Below are 20049 nucleotides of genomic sequence, written 5' to 3'. Positions count from 1 at the left end.
TGTACCTTTTAAAATTTTTATTTATTTATTTCAGCCATCTTTAAGCATGATCTTTTCCCTTCCCTCTGCCCATTCGACATGTTTTCAAACCTGTGTGGTAACCCCATGCCTGGGCAATTATGCCAGGTGATTTGAATAATGTGGAAGAACGACGCATCCTCTTGGCTCCCGTTCTCGCTCTCCGCCGGTCCGAGAGGGAGCTCTGCGGCCTCGGTAGTTATTCACTTGCTAAACAGTCAAACTAAATCCTTGTTCTATCCCCTTGTGTGTCGGAGATGTCTTGTTTTGTTATTTATTGCTTGCGAAATCGACGATTCGCAAATATATTCGTCCCCCGAGTATGTTCGTCTGTCTGTCTGTTTATTTGTCTGTCACCTGCAGGTCGCAATTCTAAACCGGGCATGTTTGGGTGGAAGGAGTCTGTATAATTTCCATCATACGTGCTCTTTTTTTGATATATCTATATATCTATATATCTATTTTTCATACTTTTGCTCCTTAGGCTGGCCACAAAGAACCGACAGATGTGCTGAACTCTGCTATTGACCGAATGTGCCAGAAAACTCGTGATTTGCGTCGCCAGGTACGTGCTATCCTTCTTGTTCACGATGTAGCTTTGAATTTGGAAAATATAAAGGTAACTTTTCAGCAGATGTCTATCTTCTCTTTTTGTTTCTTAAAAAAAAATAATAATAATAATAATTCTCACCATTGATGAAAATGTGATCCGATGACTGATAGTCGTAAAATATAAAATGAATTGTAGGTTGTGTTTTGTACCATCCAGGTCAATGTTTAGTCACTGTAGATTACATTATTTTTCACAAGCCATCCGAATCGCATGTGTACCTGTAGATTGATCGTCTCATCAAGTCGTCAGGTCCGATGGGCTGCATTTTTCATCGTTGCATATAGTGCTCGTTTTGATTGTCCGAGCAATCGACGCATGTCTCGGGTTTATATTTTTTATTGTTTTATAACTTGCCCAGGTGCTGAATAGTTTGCTGAAATTTATCGTTTGCCAAATGATTTAGCCGAATTACAGCTGTACACTCGATTGTCCCCAAATATCCTTTGGTATTGTTTGATTGGACCAGCAATGTCAAGATTTTGACGTCATATGTGAAGCTTCAAAGAAATGGTTGTGCCATCACCTGAGGCACAAATCTATGAGCTACTGTTCTTTCTTGACTCCCTGGCATGAAATATTACATTGTGACGCAATAATCCAGAATTCTTGCATTGGAAAAGAAAATTTTAGGACCGCCTTACTCGCCATTCTCCTGCGGTGTGCAGCATCAAGTTTCGTTCAAATTGGGCAACGAAAAAATTATTAAAAAAATCAATTCCCGATTCAGTCAACTTTTGGTACGACGACCCATAAAGCGCAAGGACAAACCATGGAGAAAGTGTTGATATACCTCGAGAAACCGGTTGGCCGAACGATGACTCCTGAAGTAAATGCTCAAATTTTCCTCAACTTAAAGTTTGACCACAAATTATATTAAGATTTTGTCTTTTTTTTTTTCCCATCAACCGCTGTCACAACGGGTTCACGGGTCATCTAGTTCAGATTAAAATTGCCAATCTTCATCAAAGCTCAGGTGAATTGGATGAAAATTTTTATTATTTTTCAGATTCGAAATTGCTGATTTTAGAAGTTTGACTTTGAGTTGACCTTTGACCTTTTGACATCAAAAATAGTTGGTTCCCAAATTCAGTGATGCACTATGCAATTGCTGCTTGATTTTTTTTCAGGTTAATCGGATGAAAATTGACGATTTTTCAGAGGAGAAAATGTGGCATCTGTAAGGTCTGCCATTATGGGGTCATTGATTGGAGGGAGAACCTTACCCATTGTACTCTTCCTTATTCCAAAAACTTCATTTTCCTTCAAACTTCATTCCCAAACCTTCATTAACCAACTCCGCATTCGAACCTCATTCCCAAACCTTCATTATCCAACTCCGTATTCGAATGGACGTTCTCAACCACGGCTCGTAAAACAAATTGAGGTGCTGGAGCAGGTTTTTTTTTTTTTAACACCGACGAGGCGGGATTATTCTGCGAGAGGATGCCACATCATACCTTCCTCTCCAAGCAGGGAAGATCGTGATTCAAGGTAAGGTGGTTAAGGATTGTTACTGTTGCCCTTCTCCATTGTGGCAATTCTATCTGCAAGTGACTTTAACATAAAGCTAATGTTGCTTTTACAAGAGCCTCCCCCCCCCCTTTTCCGTTCACACTTCCCCCGTTCCACCATCCCTCTATAACAGCATAATCTTGAGCTAAGTCTTGTGGTTTCTATTTATGGCTGCAGAGTACAGTGCAAATACATAATGTTCTTACCCTCACCCACCTCACTGCTTTGTTATGTATTTAAAAGGTAAAACTTGTGTTTTTCTTTAATTTACACTGTATTTATTTCAATGTTAACATGTTCTATATATGTACTGTATTTGTCTGTGTTTATTTAAATTGTAATGTGTTTAATTTTATCTGCCGTCGATCTTCCTCCATATTTTCTCAGCCCAGGAACCGAACCCCCTCTTCCCATTGGCCCTTGGTTTCCACGATCGCAGTTTTAACTATCATGGCATTTTCCAGGAACCGAACCCTTGATGTATTTGAGGCTTACTGCATATCATTCTTGGCCTGATCTCTCAATGGTGAAGAATTGCTTATGGAAAATTAATTTTTTTTATCATATGCAGATCTGGATCTTCACCAAAATCGAATCAATTCACCTTTGTTACACACCCAACCTGTCCACCAAATTTCGTCCGAATCCGTCCCCATATTTTTGAAATACCCTGCTGACAGACGGACAAACAGATGCAAACCGCTCGTAGAGTGAGACGACCAAACAGAACAAAATAGGTACTCGGTAGAGCTCAGGCCTCCACCGGATTGAACAATTTACGTTTTGTATCCCACTGATAGGCCGGATCTGAACCAAAATCTAATTGACTTGTTCTGGTCACCTAACCAACTCATCCACTTGGTTTTGTCATAAGCTGTCCACAACTGTTTGAGCTATCATGATAAATATAGTTTTTGGCCCTCTCTCAATATTAGAAACTAGTGCGGGCCCGTACGTGCGTGCCCGTATGTGCGTGCCTGTACGTGCCAAAAAAAAAAAATTATAAAAAAAAAAAAAACTGTTGCCAGAAACAACAACCACACAGGCCGTTCCTTCGCTCTCGCGTGCCCGTATGTGCATGACCGTACGTGTAAGAAAAAAAAGAAGAATTGTGACGTCAATCGTGACATCATAGCACCGTGTCCTGTCATTGGTTTGGTAAATAAATGGCTATAACTTGGGAATCACGTCCGATTAATATCAGACCTTGAAAAGGCACATCTACAGGGCCCCAGCAATATACCTGGCAAATTTCAATTAGATCGCACCAGTGGTTGTTCAGAAACAGCGGTCGCAGACAGACACAGAGATTGCTGGAATTATAGATAGATGATGAGGTCCTGCTGAACGCGTGCCTGTACTCAACATGAAGTTCCTCTCAGAAGAAATCGGTATCATCGTATCGAGCAAGGTTGCGATTCTCATGGTGAGCCTGCTCTCGTCTCGCATGGTGTACGTCCTGATGGCGCAGGGCATCCCTTACTTGCCGGTCTTCTCGCTGGTGAGGGATTTCTTCTGCACGACACCTTGCCTCGCGTTCAGTGTTGTCTGCTAAGCGAGCAGCTCGTTCTTCATCCGTTTCTTCTACATGATGCCGTGTCACGCATGTAGCGTCGCTTGTCAAGCCAGCAGCTCGTGCATCATCCGTTTCTTTTGCACGACCCCTTGTCACGCATGTAGCGTCGCTTGTCAAGCCAGCAGCTCGTACTTCATCCGTTTCTTCTGCACGACGCCTTGCCTCGCGTCCAGTGTTGTCTGCCGAGCGAGCAGCTCGTGTTTCATCCGTTTCAGCTGCATGACGCCTTGTCACGTGCGTAGCGTAGCCTTCTCACGACGCCTTGTCACTTGCTGATCTTATGTAGCAAGTTTGGATGTAATGTCAGAGCCTAGAACTGTCGGAGTTTCACGACAAACAAACACCGCTCCTTATTTCTCGTTGGTCCAAGGATCCTTGGCCATGTCAAGCGAGCAGCTCGTGCTTCGTCCGATTCCATTGCACGTGCATGATGCGCAGCTTCGTCCTTCGCTCTCGTAAATGACGACTCGATTGGGGCATTGTTTCAATTAGATCGGACCAACCGTATCATAAATGGCCATAACTTGGGAAACATTTGGGAAACAGCTGAAATGGATGAAGAAGAACGATATCAAACCTTGAAAAGGCACATACTCAGGTCCCCAGCATCAATTGTGACATCATATCAATTGTGATGTGATGTGATATTTATTGTGATGTCAATTGTGATACGTGCAAAAAAAGAAGAAGAACCGTGACATCATAGCACCGTGTCCTGTCATTGGTTGATAAATAAATGGCAATAATTGGGAACCACTTGTCCAATTAATATCAAGCCTTGAAAAGGCACATCCTCAGGACCCCAGAAATATACCTGGCAAGTTTCAATGAGATCGGACCAGTGGTTGTCGAGAAACGGTGGTCGCAGACAGACACACACAGAGATTGCTGGAATTATAGATAGATTAGGCCGATGTTGACCTTTTGACCTTAAAAATAATTTGTGGTTGAATTCAGTGATCTGTTATGCAAATGCTGTTCAAATTTCAAGTCAATCAGATGAAAATTGAAGATTTTCGAATCCCACCTCAGTTGCTGACCTTTTGTCGATGACGTTTTGGCCGATGTTGCCCTCAAAAATAATTGGTGGTTGAATTGAACAACCAAATGTGCAAATCCTTTTCAAATTTGAAGTCGACTGAATGAAAATTGATGATCCTTACTATAATTCACGGACCGGTGTTTCTTTGTCGTGCTACTCGTACAGTTCTGGGCCAATTACATCCAGACTTGCTACAAAGGATCAGCATGACCCCAACTAATCTTTTATTGTTGTTATCTTTGCCATTGGTCTTGGGGTATGAGGGGTGGGGGGAGGAGATGCAAATTTTCCATGTAAATGTGTATCGCGTAGCATCGTCTCTAGGTGGGGGGAGGGTATTGCAAGTCTCCACCATTTACAGCACAGTATTCCTGTCCCCACGTTTTCCAGTGCTGTGTGAGGTGTTTTGACTTGAAGCAGTAAGGTATGTTTTTGCCTCATGGTCGTAACCTGGGTTTGTTTTGTTTTTTGCCAATACAGAGCTGTCAGTTGCCTATACACTGCTCAAATAAAAGTATGCATCAGAAGAATATGCTGCATGCTTGGAATAAGATTGCTAGTTTTAGAAATTCGGCCTATGATGACCTCGTGTCGATGATGTGTGTATGTATGTATGTATATATATATATATATATATATATATATATATATATATATATATATATATATATATATATATATATATATATATATATATATATATATATATATATATATATATATTATATATGTCACCTCTCTCTCCTCACACCCTCAAAGTTGTTGTTCTTGAAATCTAAAAGCCTTGATCTACTATCCCGTAGTCCTTTCACACAATGCTATGGTCACTCGTCCCGAAATGCTCTCCGACCCCGACCATTTCTGCAATATTCGGATCAGTCCTCAAAAAGAGCATCATATCATCACTGCACTCTCACTTGTGGGATTTTCTATAAACGGGCTTAAACGATTCAAAGCAAAACGACACGAAGATTTCCAGACTTCATTTTATTGTCCAAAACGGATTTCTGTAAAATGTGCGTGAGAACATCTCGCGTTCGTGTAAAGGTCGTCGATGAACTGCTCAAATCGTCTCGGCACGTCTTTGAGCAGAAAACGACTCTGACCGCGAGGACACGACGCGAGATAAGAGACCTGAGCAGCAGCGGAAGTGCTACAAATGTCGCACCTCATTCAGCACAGTTGATATCTGGCGTATACAGTGTAGTGCAGGACCCTCTTCGATTGGACAATTTTTGACGAGCAGATGTTCATATGACAACATTTTTTTTTGAGGTTTATACTTTTTGAGTGTCTAATCACTTGGACTATTCTTTCCTTTTGATACACGCTCGATAGAAGCGTGATTAAGGAAGGCTGCTGTTGTGGCTTTAATTATGGCGGTCTGTTTCCCTGTGTTAGAGCTTAGTTGTGATTAAAGCTTTTGTCAGGAGGAAATGCTAATTTTTTTTTGTGAGGGGGGTGGGGGGGTGTGTTTTGGGGTTTACATCCTGACCGTATTTTATTTTTCCATAAGTGCTCTCATTGTTTGCACTCGTTTCACATTGTGAGAAGGTTTGTGGTCTAATCCCCCTGGGTGGACATGCATGAGTTAAAAAAAAAAAAAAAAAAAAAATTGTAGCTTTCTTTCATTACCTCCGCCACCGAAGATGGAAGGAGGTTATGTTTTCACCCCGTCTGTGTTTGTTTGCGACTTGCGAAAATCGAATTTTTCAAGTGTATTGCTTGGTCGTATGTGTTATTCTGTCCGTCCGTCTGTTTGTTCGTCCACTTGTATGTCAATCGCCCACAGGTCACATTTTTAAACCGATCTTCACAAATCTTCAAGAAATTGTGGAGTTGGTCATAAGCAAGAAGCGTTTTGATTGTGAGGTCAAAAGGTCAGCACCAAAGGTCAACTTCAGTCGAATTTCTAAAATCATCGATTTTCATCCGACCGACTTGAAATCTGAAGAGGATTCGCGTATCGGATCACCGAATTCAACCACCAATTCATTTTTCGGTCAAATTTGTTTTTTGGGGGGATTTTGCGAGTATCGTGCTCAGCACGACGTGTTTCTTGTTTTTGTTTGTGTGCAGGATATCTTAAAAAGTTGGTGACGGACTTGGATGAAATTTGGGGGGCAAGTTGGGTGTGTGATGCGGACCAATTGATTACATTTTGGTGAAGATCTGAATCTGGATCTGGATACGTTTTTATTTTTAAATATATTTTTTTAATTTTTAAAGTGATCCTTCACCATTGTGAGACGTGTCCATGTGACTGGTGTTGGCTTAGAAGCTAGCGTGGCTGGCTTGGGATCTTAGGGTCCTGAGTTCGAACCCATAAGCCACTGAATTAACATCACTTGTGGTTGACTTAGCCTGTCCTCCTTCCGATGGTCAGAAAAATGAGTTCCAGTGTACTGGTATCGGGGCACAGCATCAGTGGCACAGCCGTGCCCCAACAAAATGATCGCTACCTGGCAGCTAAGCTGCCATATGTATGAATAAGACTAAAATGTGGCCAAAAACGATACATAGAAGGATATTTTAAAAATCAGGAATTGCCTGGAAGAGGTATGCGCTCTCCCAAGTGCCATTCTAGTTTTTTTTTTATGTTCTTGTTCCGTCTCTAACCTTCGTTTCCCTGCCTTCCCCAGCTCCGTAAAGCAGTCATCGACCATGTTTCTGACTCCTTCCTGGAGACGACAGTACCTCTGTTGGTGCTGATCGAGGCAGCGAAGAAGGGCAATGAGAAGGAAGTGAAGGAGTATGCCCAGGTGTTCCGAGAACATGCCAGTAAACTTGTAGAGGTATGTGCCTCCGCCCTCCCCTACCCCCTTCCCGCACCCATTTAGGTGAACTTTTCTACTTGACGAGGAAATAAGACAAACCCCAAAATTGTTTTGACCAAAAATCGACATCATCTACTTTTTCAAGTAAAATCACTTTTAGCTGACAAATTACACTATATATATATATATATATATATATATATATATATATATATATATATATATATATATATATATATATATATATATATATATTATACACATCTCGATGATTGGTTTGTGTTTGCACGGACCCATGTGCATTTGTGTATCTGCATTAAATAAAACAAAGTGAGAAATGAGTACAAACAATAATCCTGCATACTGCAGGAAAATGATGTGAAATGGTTGATTGTTGACATTTTTGTTTTCTTCTTGTACATAATGCTGGTCGTTTTCCGTATGTTCAAGGAAAGGTTGAGCTTCATAGTTAAGGTCTATCAAGTGAAACTGGTACCTCCAAGGCCAAGTGATGTGAACAATTTTCGTCCCCTGTAAACTGTTTGTTTGGAACAGCCCATAGGACGGTTCAAAATTGATCGTTCTTTCCTCTTCTCTTGGCAATTGGATCTTCGATGAGTGAATTTGCTGGTGTTTCTGTGCTATCAGGCACGACCTCTTTTCTGACCTCCTTCGAGGGTCGGTCGGTCTGTCTGTGTTGTACCATACTCTGTGTTACAGAACGTTGGTGCTACCGAAGTAGTTTATTGGCCTGGTGTCATGCTGGGCAGTTTGCCATCCCTCTCCCAGCAGTAGTTGTGGCAGGAATTTGTAATTTGGTCAGGGTGCCGGCGATAGCTCACCGACTCTTCATGAAGGACACCGTGGGATCTTTAACATCCACCAACTAATGCCAGTTTAACATCCATCCAAGGGACATCACACCCACACACATGAATCACCCTGCCTGTGAAACACCAGGACGACAGCTTATAACTGGGTTGGGATTCCAACCCAGGTTAGACAGCGAAGAGGCGAGTGTGCGTACCTCTTGGCCATCTTGTCAGTGTATATGTATATATGTATATGTATATGTGTATGTGTATATGTATATATATATATATATATATATATATATATATATATATATATATATATATATATATATATATATATATATATATATATTAAACACACAGCCTGTGTCCCACATTCATGGATGACAAAGTGCGTGCAAATTAACAAGAAAAATCCCCAAATAATCAAATCTGATTGAGAAAGCCATGCATTTATATAATACCACACTAGTCCTGCAGCACTCGGAAAGAAAGATGAAGATACAATGCGGGATCTTCCAAGGGGACAGACGGCCTTTTCCCCCTCCTGTTTTGCCTGGCTCTGGATCCACTAAGTAACCTCATTCATGAGCAAGGACATGGATGCACCCGAACAACCAACAACAGAACGTCCAAAAAAAAAGGAGCAAAGGTGACGCATCGACTTTACATGGGCGATTTAAAACTCTTTGCACCGAACAACGAAAAATTGGCAGAACTGAAATTGGTGAAACGGTACTCCGATGACATCCAAATATAATTTGGCCTAGATTAGTGTGCCAAGTGCACATTCGTACAAGGTAGACCAACAAAAACGGACAACATAAAAAAAAAAATCAACCTCGATACAACAATACAGGAGCGAGACAACAAAGCATCATACAAAAACCTTGGAGGAGAAGAGGGCCACCAAATATCTCATAAAAATGTGCCAAACAATTACCAAATAATACCTGCGGAGAACGAGGATGATGTTGAAAATGTACCTCTCCCCAGGGAACAAAATCAAAGCCATAAACCAACGAGCAGTACCAGTGTTCCATTACAGATGTAGAATAGTAAATTGGCCACAAGCAAGAAATCAGAACAAGGAAACTCCTTACGATCCACAAATTGTTTTACAAAAATCAATGCGTACCGAGGAAAGGAGGAGGCAGCGGCCTGATGGAACTCGATCAATTGCACAGAGCGATGACTGACTCCAGGATTAGCAGAGAACGAGAACAGTTCAACAGATTACCGAATACAATTTGTGTACAAGCACGAACGCATCAAACCAGAAAAGGTATCTCTCACTCACCTTGCAAAGAACTCCCAAAAACAGGTGCGAATAGAAGATGCCACGCACCAAACCAAAACTGCAACAAATACAACCCCAACGATTATTTTTTAAAAAAAGAAAAAGAAAGAAAGAGCTTGACAGATTGGGGATAGACAAAGAAGGATCAATGGAATGGCTCTGAAGAGGTCAGCTCAATTGGGACGGAGAACAAATCATTATAAATCCCCTTGACCAAGGACACGACGTGACTGGTTTTAAAAAATGGCAGGACTGAGCCAATCGGACAAGTGTATATTCTAGAAGGGAGAAACAGAAAGCACGAGCCGCCTCCTATTGGGATGTATAAAAACTCGTGTCAGAACAGCTGGACACACAAAGGCACAACAGTGTAGAGTAACCCACCGACGCATCTGTCGACATTTCAATATCTGAGTTCCACCAAACTCACGGAAACACGAACCAAAAGCAATCATTGAAAATGAGGACATCATGCTCACGTATGACCTGATGATCCCATATAGTGTGAACATAGAAAACGCAGCACTGCAACCGGACATGGAACTTGGATACAAAAAGGAAAAGAAGGTGTTAATTGAGGTTTAAGTATCAAAGAAATCAAGAAAATTACCAAATATCAAGACCTCAAGAATGACATGAAGAGATCATGGAATCTGAAGAGCGCCAACATTGTACCATTGATGATTGGAGCAACGGTGATGATAAAGATGCTTCGAGACCTGGGAGGACTCTGTTCCACCTTATGGAGACAACACACACACACACACACACACACACACACACACACACACACACACACACACACACACACACACACACACACACACACACACACACACACACACACACACACACACACACACTTGTCCACCCACAAGCAATGCGGCAGACTGGTCCGCCAAGGGATGTTGCACACATTGATCCATTGCCCTGCATGCAAAACACGAGGGTGACAGTTTATAGTAGGCTAGACAGCTGACTCGTGAGTGTGCATATCTAAGCTACCCTGCCATCCTCCACATCTGTACAGTGGAAGGGGGAGAGATGACCCTTCTATTCAACGGTAGTTTTTGAAATAGATTATTCTTGCAATTATGTTCAAAACCAGATGCTTTGTGAATGAGAGAGAGGGCAAATTGGAAAAACTCGTTAGCCATTTTAAACCATCACACAAGCTCAATGCCCCGGTTCTAGAACGATTTGGGCCAGAGTCGCTCCCCCAGCCAACCCTACAAGGTAGGAATAATTGGTACGGTTAAAGAAGAAGTCAATTCGGATTTGGAAAACGAACAATGAAGCAGAAAGCGCAACTTGTGTGAATTGCTGATGCCGCTTACTTTTTGAGACGAACAGCAGATGATTCTGCAACGCATTGCAATCCCTCTGTTCGACTTATTATATTGGGTTTTGTCTTCATGGCATCCGCTGCTGCACTCACCTGAAGCCCCCTCGTCTTGGTGGGCTCCTGTGTCCCTGACAATGCCAACTACAGTGACTCATGTTGTTGATAAAATGTAGGCAAGTCAGCATTTCTGAATGCAATGACTTTTGCTTCAGTTTTAATTGAGTCTTTCCACCTGCAGTTGTCAAAAAGTTTCTCCATCTGAATCTTGGTTTTCTCTCTGTATTATTGACATGCTTAGTGTCATGTGGTCCTTTCTTTTCCTGCAAGAGGACGACGTTTCACAGATCGTTATTGTGGATCTCTTCTTGACAGCCGAACATCGACTTTGAAGACTGAAGTTGGCACGCGAATATTTTGTCGCGAATTGACGGTTTTGAAGTTTCTGTTTATAAATTTATATTGAGGCCCTTCAGAGTCTGATTAAAACCTTCCAAGTGTTCGTGCAGGTTCACAAAGGCATCCATGCAGTCTACTCTCTCAACTCATCTGCTATTGTTTAATTTTTACCCCTACCTCTCCCCCCCCTTCCCCCACCCTTATTTTGGTGTCCTGGTCTTATTGCTGCAACGTTGCTGACTCACTTTCTTATCCCAGACCTGCATTGCCATTCAAATCGTTTAAACGCTCGATGCGGTCGCTAATTATCACTCCACCATCTTTTGCATTTCATCCCGACATATGAGCACTTGAGAGAGCTCTGCCTTCGTGGTGGTTTTAAAAGCTCTTGTGACGGCTCGCCTGAATTGGTTTTCTCTCCTTCGCCATTGAGGAGGCTCTCGTGGGCAAAATAAATGGAATAGGTTTAACCAAATGGTCAACATGCCACGGCACGGATTTGAACGTGCAGCGAGTCGTGGTAATCTCACGAACCCTTGTGGTAAGGCTTGTCAACTTGGCGGTACATCACGTGGTGAAGCAAGCGGAGTGTTTTCCGATGTTTTTTTTTTTTTTTCTTGGATAAACAAAATTGGCAACTACGAAATGAATTGTTCATCGCCGGCCGGTTCGAAGAGTCGGGAAATGCTTTCTCTCACCCACCCTGGGAAGTGAAATCGACTCGGCGATTTTAAACGTGCGCAACTAAAAACGATCAAACTTTTCACACTCAGGTTAGCAGGTACTTGGAACCATTTTGGTGACGCAAGTGCAGCAATCACAATGGACGTGGTCTCCATGGCAATGTCGTGTGCAAGCATAGTTGTGAAGATTTCTGCCCGTTTTGCAATACTTGGGGAAACCGTAACTATAATGACCAATGGACACAGCAGCGCTCGCAGCATTATCACTCCTCTGTGCGCACGGTGCAAAAGGTGGGGTTTAGGAATCGATTCACTTTGTCTCTCTAAAGATGCCGGTCAACTATCGAGGAACTATTCCATTCCAATTGAATGTTGTATTTTGAACACCGAAGAACACGAATCGGAACACGAAACCTGCAGATTAGCAGTTATTAGGCTCCGAACTTGGTAAGTTGTGCAGAATCTTGTCCGACTTGCAAGGACCTAAATTGTGCTGAATCTCAGCGTTGCCTACGGAGGAGTGAGGTCATTGTTTCACTCTGCCTTGCCTGCCTGGCAAACAAAGAGAATTGAAAAACATTCCGTACAGGAAACTTACTGTTTTTAGGGACGTCATGAAGGAAACAAACGGGCACGAATAACGAGTTTAACTTGTTAAATAAGGTGATGTACGAGACAGTGCATCAACGGTGGTAAACTTTTGAAAGTTTTTTTTTTTTTTTTTCTGCAACCTTTAAAATCGTTATTTTCTTTGAATTATATACTTGAACACGAGAACACAAATCACCTTCTTGGCACTTTCAAAAACCCGTTTCGCAGTACTCGGACAAAATATTTATGCTATATTATGCCCTGAGGGCAGAGTAACTGAAATTCAATGTTCGGACAAATATGGTGACACCGAGCACTGTATGCTTGGTGCAAAAGGCAAAGCAAGAGTTTAAAAAGACACTTCCCATGTGGGGTAAGGTGTTCTCTGAACTCGAGTTCACGTTGGATTGCAACATCCGTGGACAATTCCCCACCACCGCACGCCTTTTCTCCGGGCCTTGCGGCAGGTGCCGCGGAGAGGTTCTTTGTCGAGGCAGAAAGTCTTCCGATTTGGATTGTGCCATCGCGCTTCGATTGCTCACGTCTGCTGCCACCACCGTCCTTGTTTGCGGTGCAAACAAATAGGTTAAATGTTAGAAAGAGAGAGAGAGAGGAGAGAGACAGACAGAGAAAGAGTCTCTTTGCTCCACATTCAACTTCCTTCCACTTCTGGACCAGTATGAGGAGCTCTTGGGCTTCTCAAGCCTGTGCACTGCATAATGTGGTTGAAAATAAATGAGCATGAGTAAACAACCATATATTTGCAAAGGCTGAGTGTCAAACAGGAAAGCAGCACATACAATTTTAAGTCTTTGGTTTGATTAGTTTTGGGTCGAAACCACTGACCTCCCGAGACCTTGTAGCGGACGCTGTAACAATTACGGCACCGAAGGTGGTTCACATTTTGGAAAAGTAAAAGCGGACACTCAATCCACTCCACCACAGAGTCTGGTTTTTTCAGCACCTACCCATTTAACTTGTTCTTTTCACCTTTAGTACGTTACCCTTTCTTCCCTCCAGACCAATCATCATGCGTCGCCGCCCTCCACCTCCCACCCTCTCTCCCTCAGCAGTGTGTTCCAGACGTCGATCAACTTGCAACACTTCAAGTCATGAATCGAGAGTCTCGATCTCATTTTATTACTACATTTTCTCATATTCTGTCTTTGCTTTTTCGCCTTTTTTTTTCTTTCTTTCTTTTCATTAACACCACAGGGGAAGATGGGTTGAGCCCAAAACGAAGAGGGTTTTTGTGCTCAACCCATCCCCTGTGCTGATAGTAAAATAAATGAATAAATTTAGTACTTGTCTGAATTTGAAAATTTCTCTTCCTTGTTGAAAACTTGAAGCATCATCACATTCATCTCATCGCTTGTATTTGAGCTGCCAAGTATCATCTTCAAAGACATTAGGATTCTGGCGTAGTTACACAATGATGTGCAGCGCTTGCGAAAGGTTTTGGTTTATTCTTTAGATTATGTTTTGCCATTACGGCAGTGGTTGAAACTTGTTTTCAAGGTCCCACTTGCATTGTCTCCTTCCTTTAGGGTGGAGGGCTTGACAGGAAGCTTTGTGAAGTAGATTAGATATAGTACCACTGTAATAAGTTTACATCTCCTTCCCCTGCCCCCCCTTTTTTATTGTATGTAATTTGTGTATTTCGTGAAGCGTTTGACGGTCATGTTATGTTGAGATTTTTTTTTATACTCTGTCCATTTTTTGTTCTCCATTTCTCCTGCAGGTTGCTAATTTGGCTTGCTCCCTGTCCAATAACGAGGACGGTGTGAAGTTGGTGCGCATGGCCGCGCAGCAGATAGAGACGCTGTGCCCACAGGTGAGCTCTCCGTAAGCTCAATGCGAATGCCCGCCTTCCCTTCGTCCCGAAACGTAGCTTTTGACGCCCTTTTGATTGAACCCAGCCATCGACCATATAATTTCCTTGCGTGAAATGAACCGTGCTTTGGGCCGCAACCTCGGTGGGTTTCATCCCAGCAGCTTTCCGTTGCACTCCTCCTGGATTTGCATCCATTTACACCCTTGTGTGACATTTTGGTGCAACCCACCTGCTCACCGCAACTTGAGAAAAAAAACAATTCACACCATGAAGCCCTTGTTTGTAATATTCAATTAACAGTGTGCTTACCTGTTGTTTTCCATCACATTACGTTATCTCCCCCCCCCTCCCCCCTATTGTTCTGCCTACGGAGACTTATTTCCTTGTTTTTTTTTTCAATTTTGAATTGCTGTTCAACTCGACTTTTGTTGCACAAGCTTTAAAATCAAGTTGTTTGTACGGATTAACAACTCTTGGGGTTTTTTGTTTGTTTTTCTAAATCCCCATAAATGTGTTCGTTGTTGCCGTGACCGCCGATGCCATCAGTGCAATAACTGTTTGAGATTCCTTGATTATTTGTGGAATGTGTCAATTCCATGACCGCGTACGAGTCATTTTTGTCCCCTTATTCTTTCCTGGTGCAATCGGTGTCTTGGTGTTTCGACCTTCTCATCGTTGTGGTTATTGTTCATAAGGCCTGGTGCACACAGCTGTCGTAGCTCGTATCAAGCACTGCCGTGCATCCAACAGGTCGTCAATGCAGCTCTGGTGCTCGCTGCGAAGCCCGGCAGCAAAATAGCACAGGACAACATGAACGTGTTCAAGGAAACCTGGGAGGCCCATGTCCGCCTTTTGACTGAGGCTGTCGATGACATCACATCCATCGACGATTTCCTCGCCGTGTCTGGTAAGTCCGGGCATCGTTCGCTCGACCAGGAAGGAGAGGAATGAAAGATTTGCAATGACAGACAAATTCCTTCTGGGAATGCATCCCAACACGTTAAAGGTGGTTGTCATTTAAAATAAATAAATAAATAAATAATCCTCGGATGTTAAAAACGTTTTCTTCTACCGAAACGCTCGTTTCTCCTGCAGTGGCCCCTAACACGTGTCCTTGTGTAATTACCGTCGCCGAAGGATTCGGAGAGGGTTTTGCATTTGGATCCGTTTGTTTGTTTTGTTTGTTTGTCTTTTTTCTGCACGGAACTTTTGTGTTTTTCTCTGCAGCCGCTTGTCAGATTGAGACAAAATTTTCACCATTAGTGCAACTACTCATGCAGAATGTTTCATTGATAATTATGATGTCGTAGGTCACGTGGTGTGGCAGCCATATTGGAAAAACGGGAAAACTTTGCACCTCTATCTCTGAAACCGCACCGAGGAAAAAATTTAAACTTTGCACACGCCAAGTACTCATGGGGAAGGTGTAATTTTTTTTATGACGTCATAGGTGCCCATGTTATGACGTCATAATTGCACATGCAGAACGCCGCATCCGATCAGCATGAACATTTTTGAGGGTCATGGTCCACAGAAAAAATATTAATGATGTCATCGGTCACGTGATTCGGCAGCCATATTGTAAAAAAAAAAAAAAAAATCTTCTCTGAAGTGGCTGAACAGATCGAGGCGAAACTTTACACTTGTGACCGCCTGTCCATGAGGAACAAGTCACACATATGACGTCATTGGTCACATGGTTTGGCAGCCATATTGGATTTACCTGAAAGCCGATAAAAATACACCACTCAAAAGAAGTTCTAGCGAGGGTTTGCAATCTCTGATTGCTCTTTCCCTTGTTCCCTTTATAAGACTCGTCGTATGATGCCTTAGTATTATTTTGGTAAAGAACGGAATGCAGGAACTCGCAAAACTATTTTCATTCAAAGTGTAATCAATGCAAAATATATATATATATATATATATATATATATATATATATATATATATATATATATATATATATATAATATATATATATGAATAAATACATTTAATGCAAAGAAATGAATTTGAATTTGATTTCCTTCTCATCACACTTCATCGCACAAGTTCACTACAATTGTTATCGTTTGCTTTGATCGACATTCCGAAGCAAGCTCTGCTTTTTGTGGAAACGCCGAACACGAACCATCTCAACAGCACGTAGCTGTGCTTGGCAGATCGTTGCATTGCTCTGTGTACGCTTCTCAATCGTAGGTCGTTTCCATATCCAGGGAATTTTATTACCCTGCGTTCGCGAAGCGAAAATCAGGGTGAAGCGGTCGGTAGCGTACGTATGGTTTACGTCGTGTCTACATTTTGTTCACAGCGTACATCGAAAACCATTTGGCGGAAGAAATTGAAACCTTACCACACATTACAAGGCCATGTGATATAGCAGTCACTCTTTGGAGGTCAGCACAGGCCAAAGGTCAACATAGGGCAGATTTCTGAAATCCTCAATTTTCATCCGATTGACTTGAAATTTGAACAGGATTTTCATGAAATTGACCATCATGAGTCCACTGGTCTGGCAGCCATATTGGATCTCAGGGGAAATCTTTGAAAATCCTCGTAGGAGAAACCGCTTCACCGATCGATGCAAAATTTAACGACTTGATCGACGACCCACGGGATGTATGGTTTGATAAAGATGACGTCATCAGTCACGTGGTCTGGCAGCCATATTGGATCAACGATAGAAAACCTTTAAAAAATGAGTTGGCTCATACCAAGTTCTTTTCAAGATTGCATGGGGTTTGTATTTCATGAACACCATCTAGATTCTTTCTTTTTTTTTCTTTTTTTTTTGTTCAAATATAATACTGGATTGGCAAGCGTGAATTGGCCATTAAATGTTTTTGTTGCTGAATGACCATTCCTTATTGGCATTCTTGAAGGCCCTGTCACACCTCGACGATTTAGCCAGCGTATGCCGACTTATGAAAAATTTGTCTAAAAAGCCGGCACACGTCGAATACGTTATGGGTAAGTTTTGTATATGTTAAGAGCATGCTGAAGCACGCTGGTATACGTCGTAGTACGCTGGCTTTCATCGTTGTACTTTGCGGTTGTCCTCAAATTTTAACATGCTTGAAATTTTACGACGTATGCCGGCATATGACTCGCACGTTCCGCTACGCTGGCCATAAGTTGTAGGCACGTTCTGTAATCGTTGACACACGTCGACACACGTTACTTGTAAGTTACTCATAAGTTGAAACACGTCGAGGTAATGATTAGCGTACCCGAAACTTATTTCTAACCTATGAGTAACGTGTTGGAGGCACGTTACACGATCGTTGACACACGTCGAGGCACGTTATGCGATCGTTGACACACGTCGAGGCACGTTACTTGTAAGTTACTCATAAGTCGAAACACGTCGATGTAATGCTTAGCGTACCCAAAACTTATTTCTAACCTATACTATGAGTAACGTGCTTTGAACCAATGTGTAACGCACCTCCAACGCATATTGATGTATGTAGACGTATTTGATTGACGTCTTCCGGACGACCACAGAACTTGCTGAACGTGTTTCTAATTTACAGCTACCGTATAATGACGTATTGGCAGCGTTTAAAAAAAAAAATAAAAAAAACAACAATAACTTCCGATATTTTGTCACGTGCCGTTACGTCACGTCCGATTGCCTCTTCAGTTTGCTCATGTCTTATTCTTAGTTCCTCCTCTGTGAATATTTTCTGTTTGAGGATATTGTCACGTCGACGTCGAAACTTAAAAGCAAATGTCCGAATATATTTTAAAATTCGTGATAGACGAAAAAAAAAATCGTAAAAAAAACAACAACAACTTCAGAAATTTCATCACGTGCCTTCACGGAGCCAAGGAGAAAAAACGAAAATGTGCCTTGATGGAGAAAATAAGTTTTGGGTATGCTAAACATTACCTTGACCTGTTTCGACTTATGAGTAACTTACAAGGAACTTGTGTCAACGTGTGTCAACGATCGCATAACATTCCTACAACTTATTCCCAGCGTAGCGGAACGTGTGAGTCATACGGTGAGTACGTCGTAAGATTTTTAGCATACTTGAAATTTCACGACGCACGAGACGTACTACGACGTATGACAGCATACTTCATCGTTTTTCAGCGTGCTCTTCACGCAAACCAAACTTACCCATAACGTATTCGACGTGTGCCAGCGTTTTAGACACATTTTTCATAGGTCGGTATACGCTGGCTAAATCGTCAAGGTGTGATTGCGATGTTGACACTTCCAATTCCCAGGCGGTTATGATTTAAATCGGCATGCGGCAGGTTTTTAACAGAGAACGCCACGAGTTCGTCGGCGATGCGTGCAGCGCGCTATGACTAAGTTAAACTATCGTTGGGCATAGGTTGTGAACGCCGACAACACGCTCAGCATTCGTTGGTATAAGTTATCTATAAGACAACGAAACGTTTTGTGTCCATTACTAATACGTTATGCATACGACCAACTCGTTATCAATACGTCCGAATATTTAAAAAAAAACCTCAAAACTTCAGCGTACGCCAACGTTTTACATACATTTTTTTATACGTTGCCATTGCTGGCTAAATCGTCAAGGTGTGACAGCGCCTTGAAATGAGTTTTAACGGTTTGTAACTTGTTCTTCCTGTTCTCACTTTTCCATGCAACGTGTTTCCTTGGTTATCCATATAATAATCTCCGTCGGTCTGTCTGTCCGTTTGGGGAGGAGCTTCCCAGTTCGAGGTGGGGCTTCCACCTCTCAGGGAGGTGCTTCAAAATCAAATTGCCGTCATTTTGTTTGCTCTGTTGAGCCTCTTTTATAAGGCGCACACTTTCTTACTTCCACTCTCGGCTTTATCTTGACTCTAATTCGATATCCGATTTCATTTTTCGGAGTCGCTAAGATGGTGGAAGTTTTGGCTGAAAAAAAAGGGAAGAAAATTGTGGGTTGGGGGGAGGGAGGAGAGGTGTGTACAATTATTATTATTATTTTTTTTTTAAATGGGAAGGCCTGCAATTTTAAGTCCATTCAGACTCCCTCACAGGTATATCTGAACTCTGATTCACCATCTGATTTCATTTTGTGTAGTCAAGATGGTTCAAGTTTCAGTTTTAGAAAAAGGTGAGAAAATCAGACATATATTGGTGTTTTCACACAAAAATGCATTCTTATAGCCGTTTTGAATGTATCTGGTCGGATGTGATGTGGGAAGAGAATGGAGGGGAAGTAGATGAGTGAAAGTAGGGGGAATAGTCAGAGGGGAGAGGAAGTAGTGAGACTAGGGAGAGGTGGAAAGGGGATTAGAAACGAGAGGGTAAGGGGAGTAGTGAGAGGAGGGAGGAAAGGAGAATAGAGGAGCGAGGGTAGGGGGGGTAGGGGGAGTAGCGGGAGAGAATGGAGGGGAGTAGCGGGCCTAAGTGCTTGGGTGGGGTTCTCTGTGAGGGAAATCTGAAGTTGGGGTTTGAACTGTTATCTAATTATATATTTTTTCATGTTCCCTGGGCATATATAAAAAGCGTTTATTTCAGGCGAGTGATAATTCTTTTCCAACTTTTTAATGAAACGGTACTTCAAAAAACTT

The 20049-nt window shown here is 42.2% G+C and overlaps 1 protein-coding gene across 2 annotated transcripts in view; it reads left to right on the top strand.

The window, feature by feature from the left end:
• Positions 1-20049, top strand: part of LOC147033960 (catenin alpha-2-like) — a 150606-nt gene that overhangs the window by 87385 nt on the left and 43172 nt on the right. For both annotated transcript variants that reach the window (XM_085873829.1, XM_085873838.1), the window contains exons 9-12: positions 503-583; positions 7404-7556; positions 14410-14502; positions 15253-15409. In XM_085873829.1, the coding sequence (XP_085729955.1) occupies positions 503-583; positions 7404-7556; positions 14410-14502; positions 15253-15409 (484 nt within the window). The remainder of the gene's footprint in view (positions 1-502; positions 584-7403; positions 7557-14409; positions 14503-15252; positions 15410-20049) is intronic.

The sequence above is a fragment of the Eptatretus burgeri genome, chromosome 1 (genome assembly GCF_056783735.1).
Source record: "Eptatretus burgeri isolate ZD-2024b chromosome 1, Ebu_testis_v1, whole genome shotgun sequence".
NCBI lineage: Eukaryota > Metazoa > Chordata > Myxini > Myxiniformes > Myxinidae > Eptatretus > Eptatretus burgeri.
The sequence above is the reverse complement of the archived record's forward strand: the minus strand, read 5'-3'. Positions and strand labels throughout refer to the sequence as shown.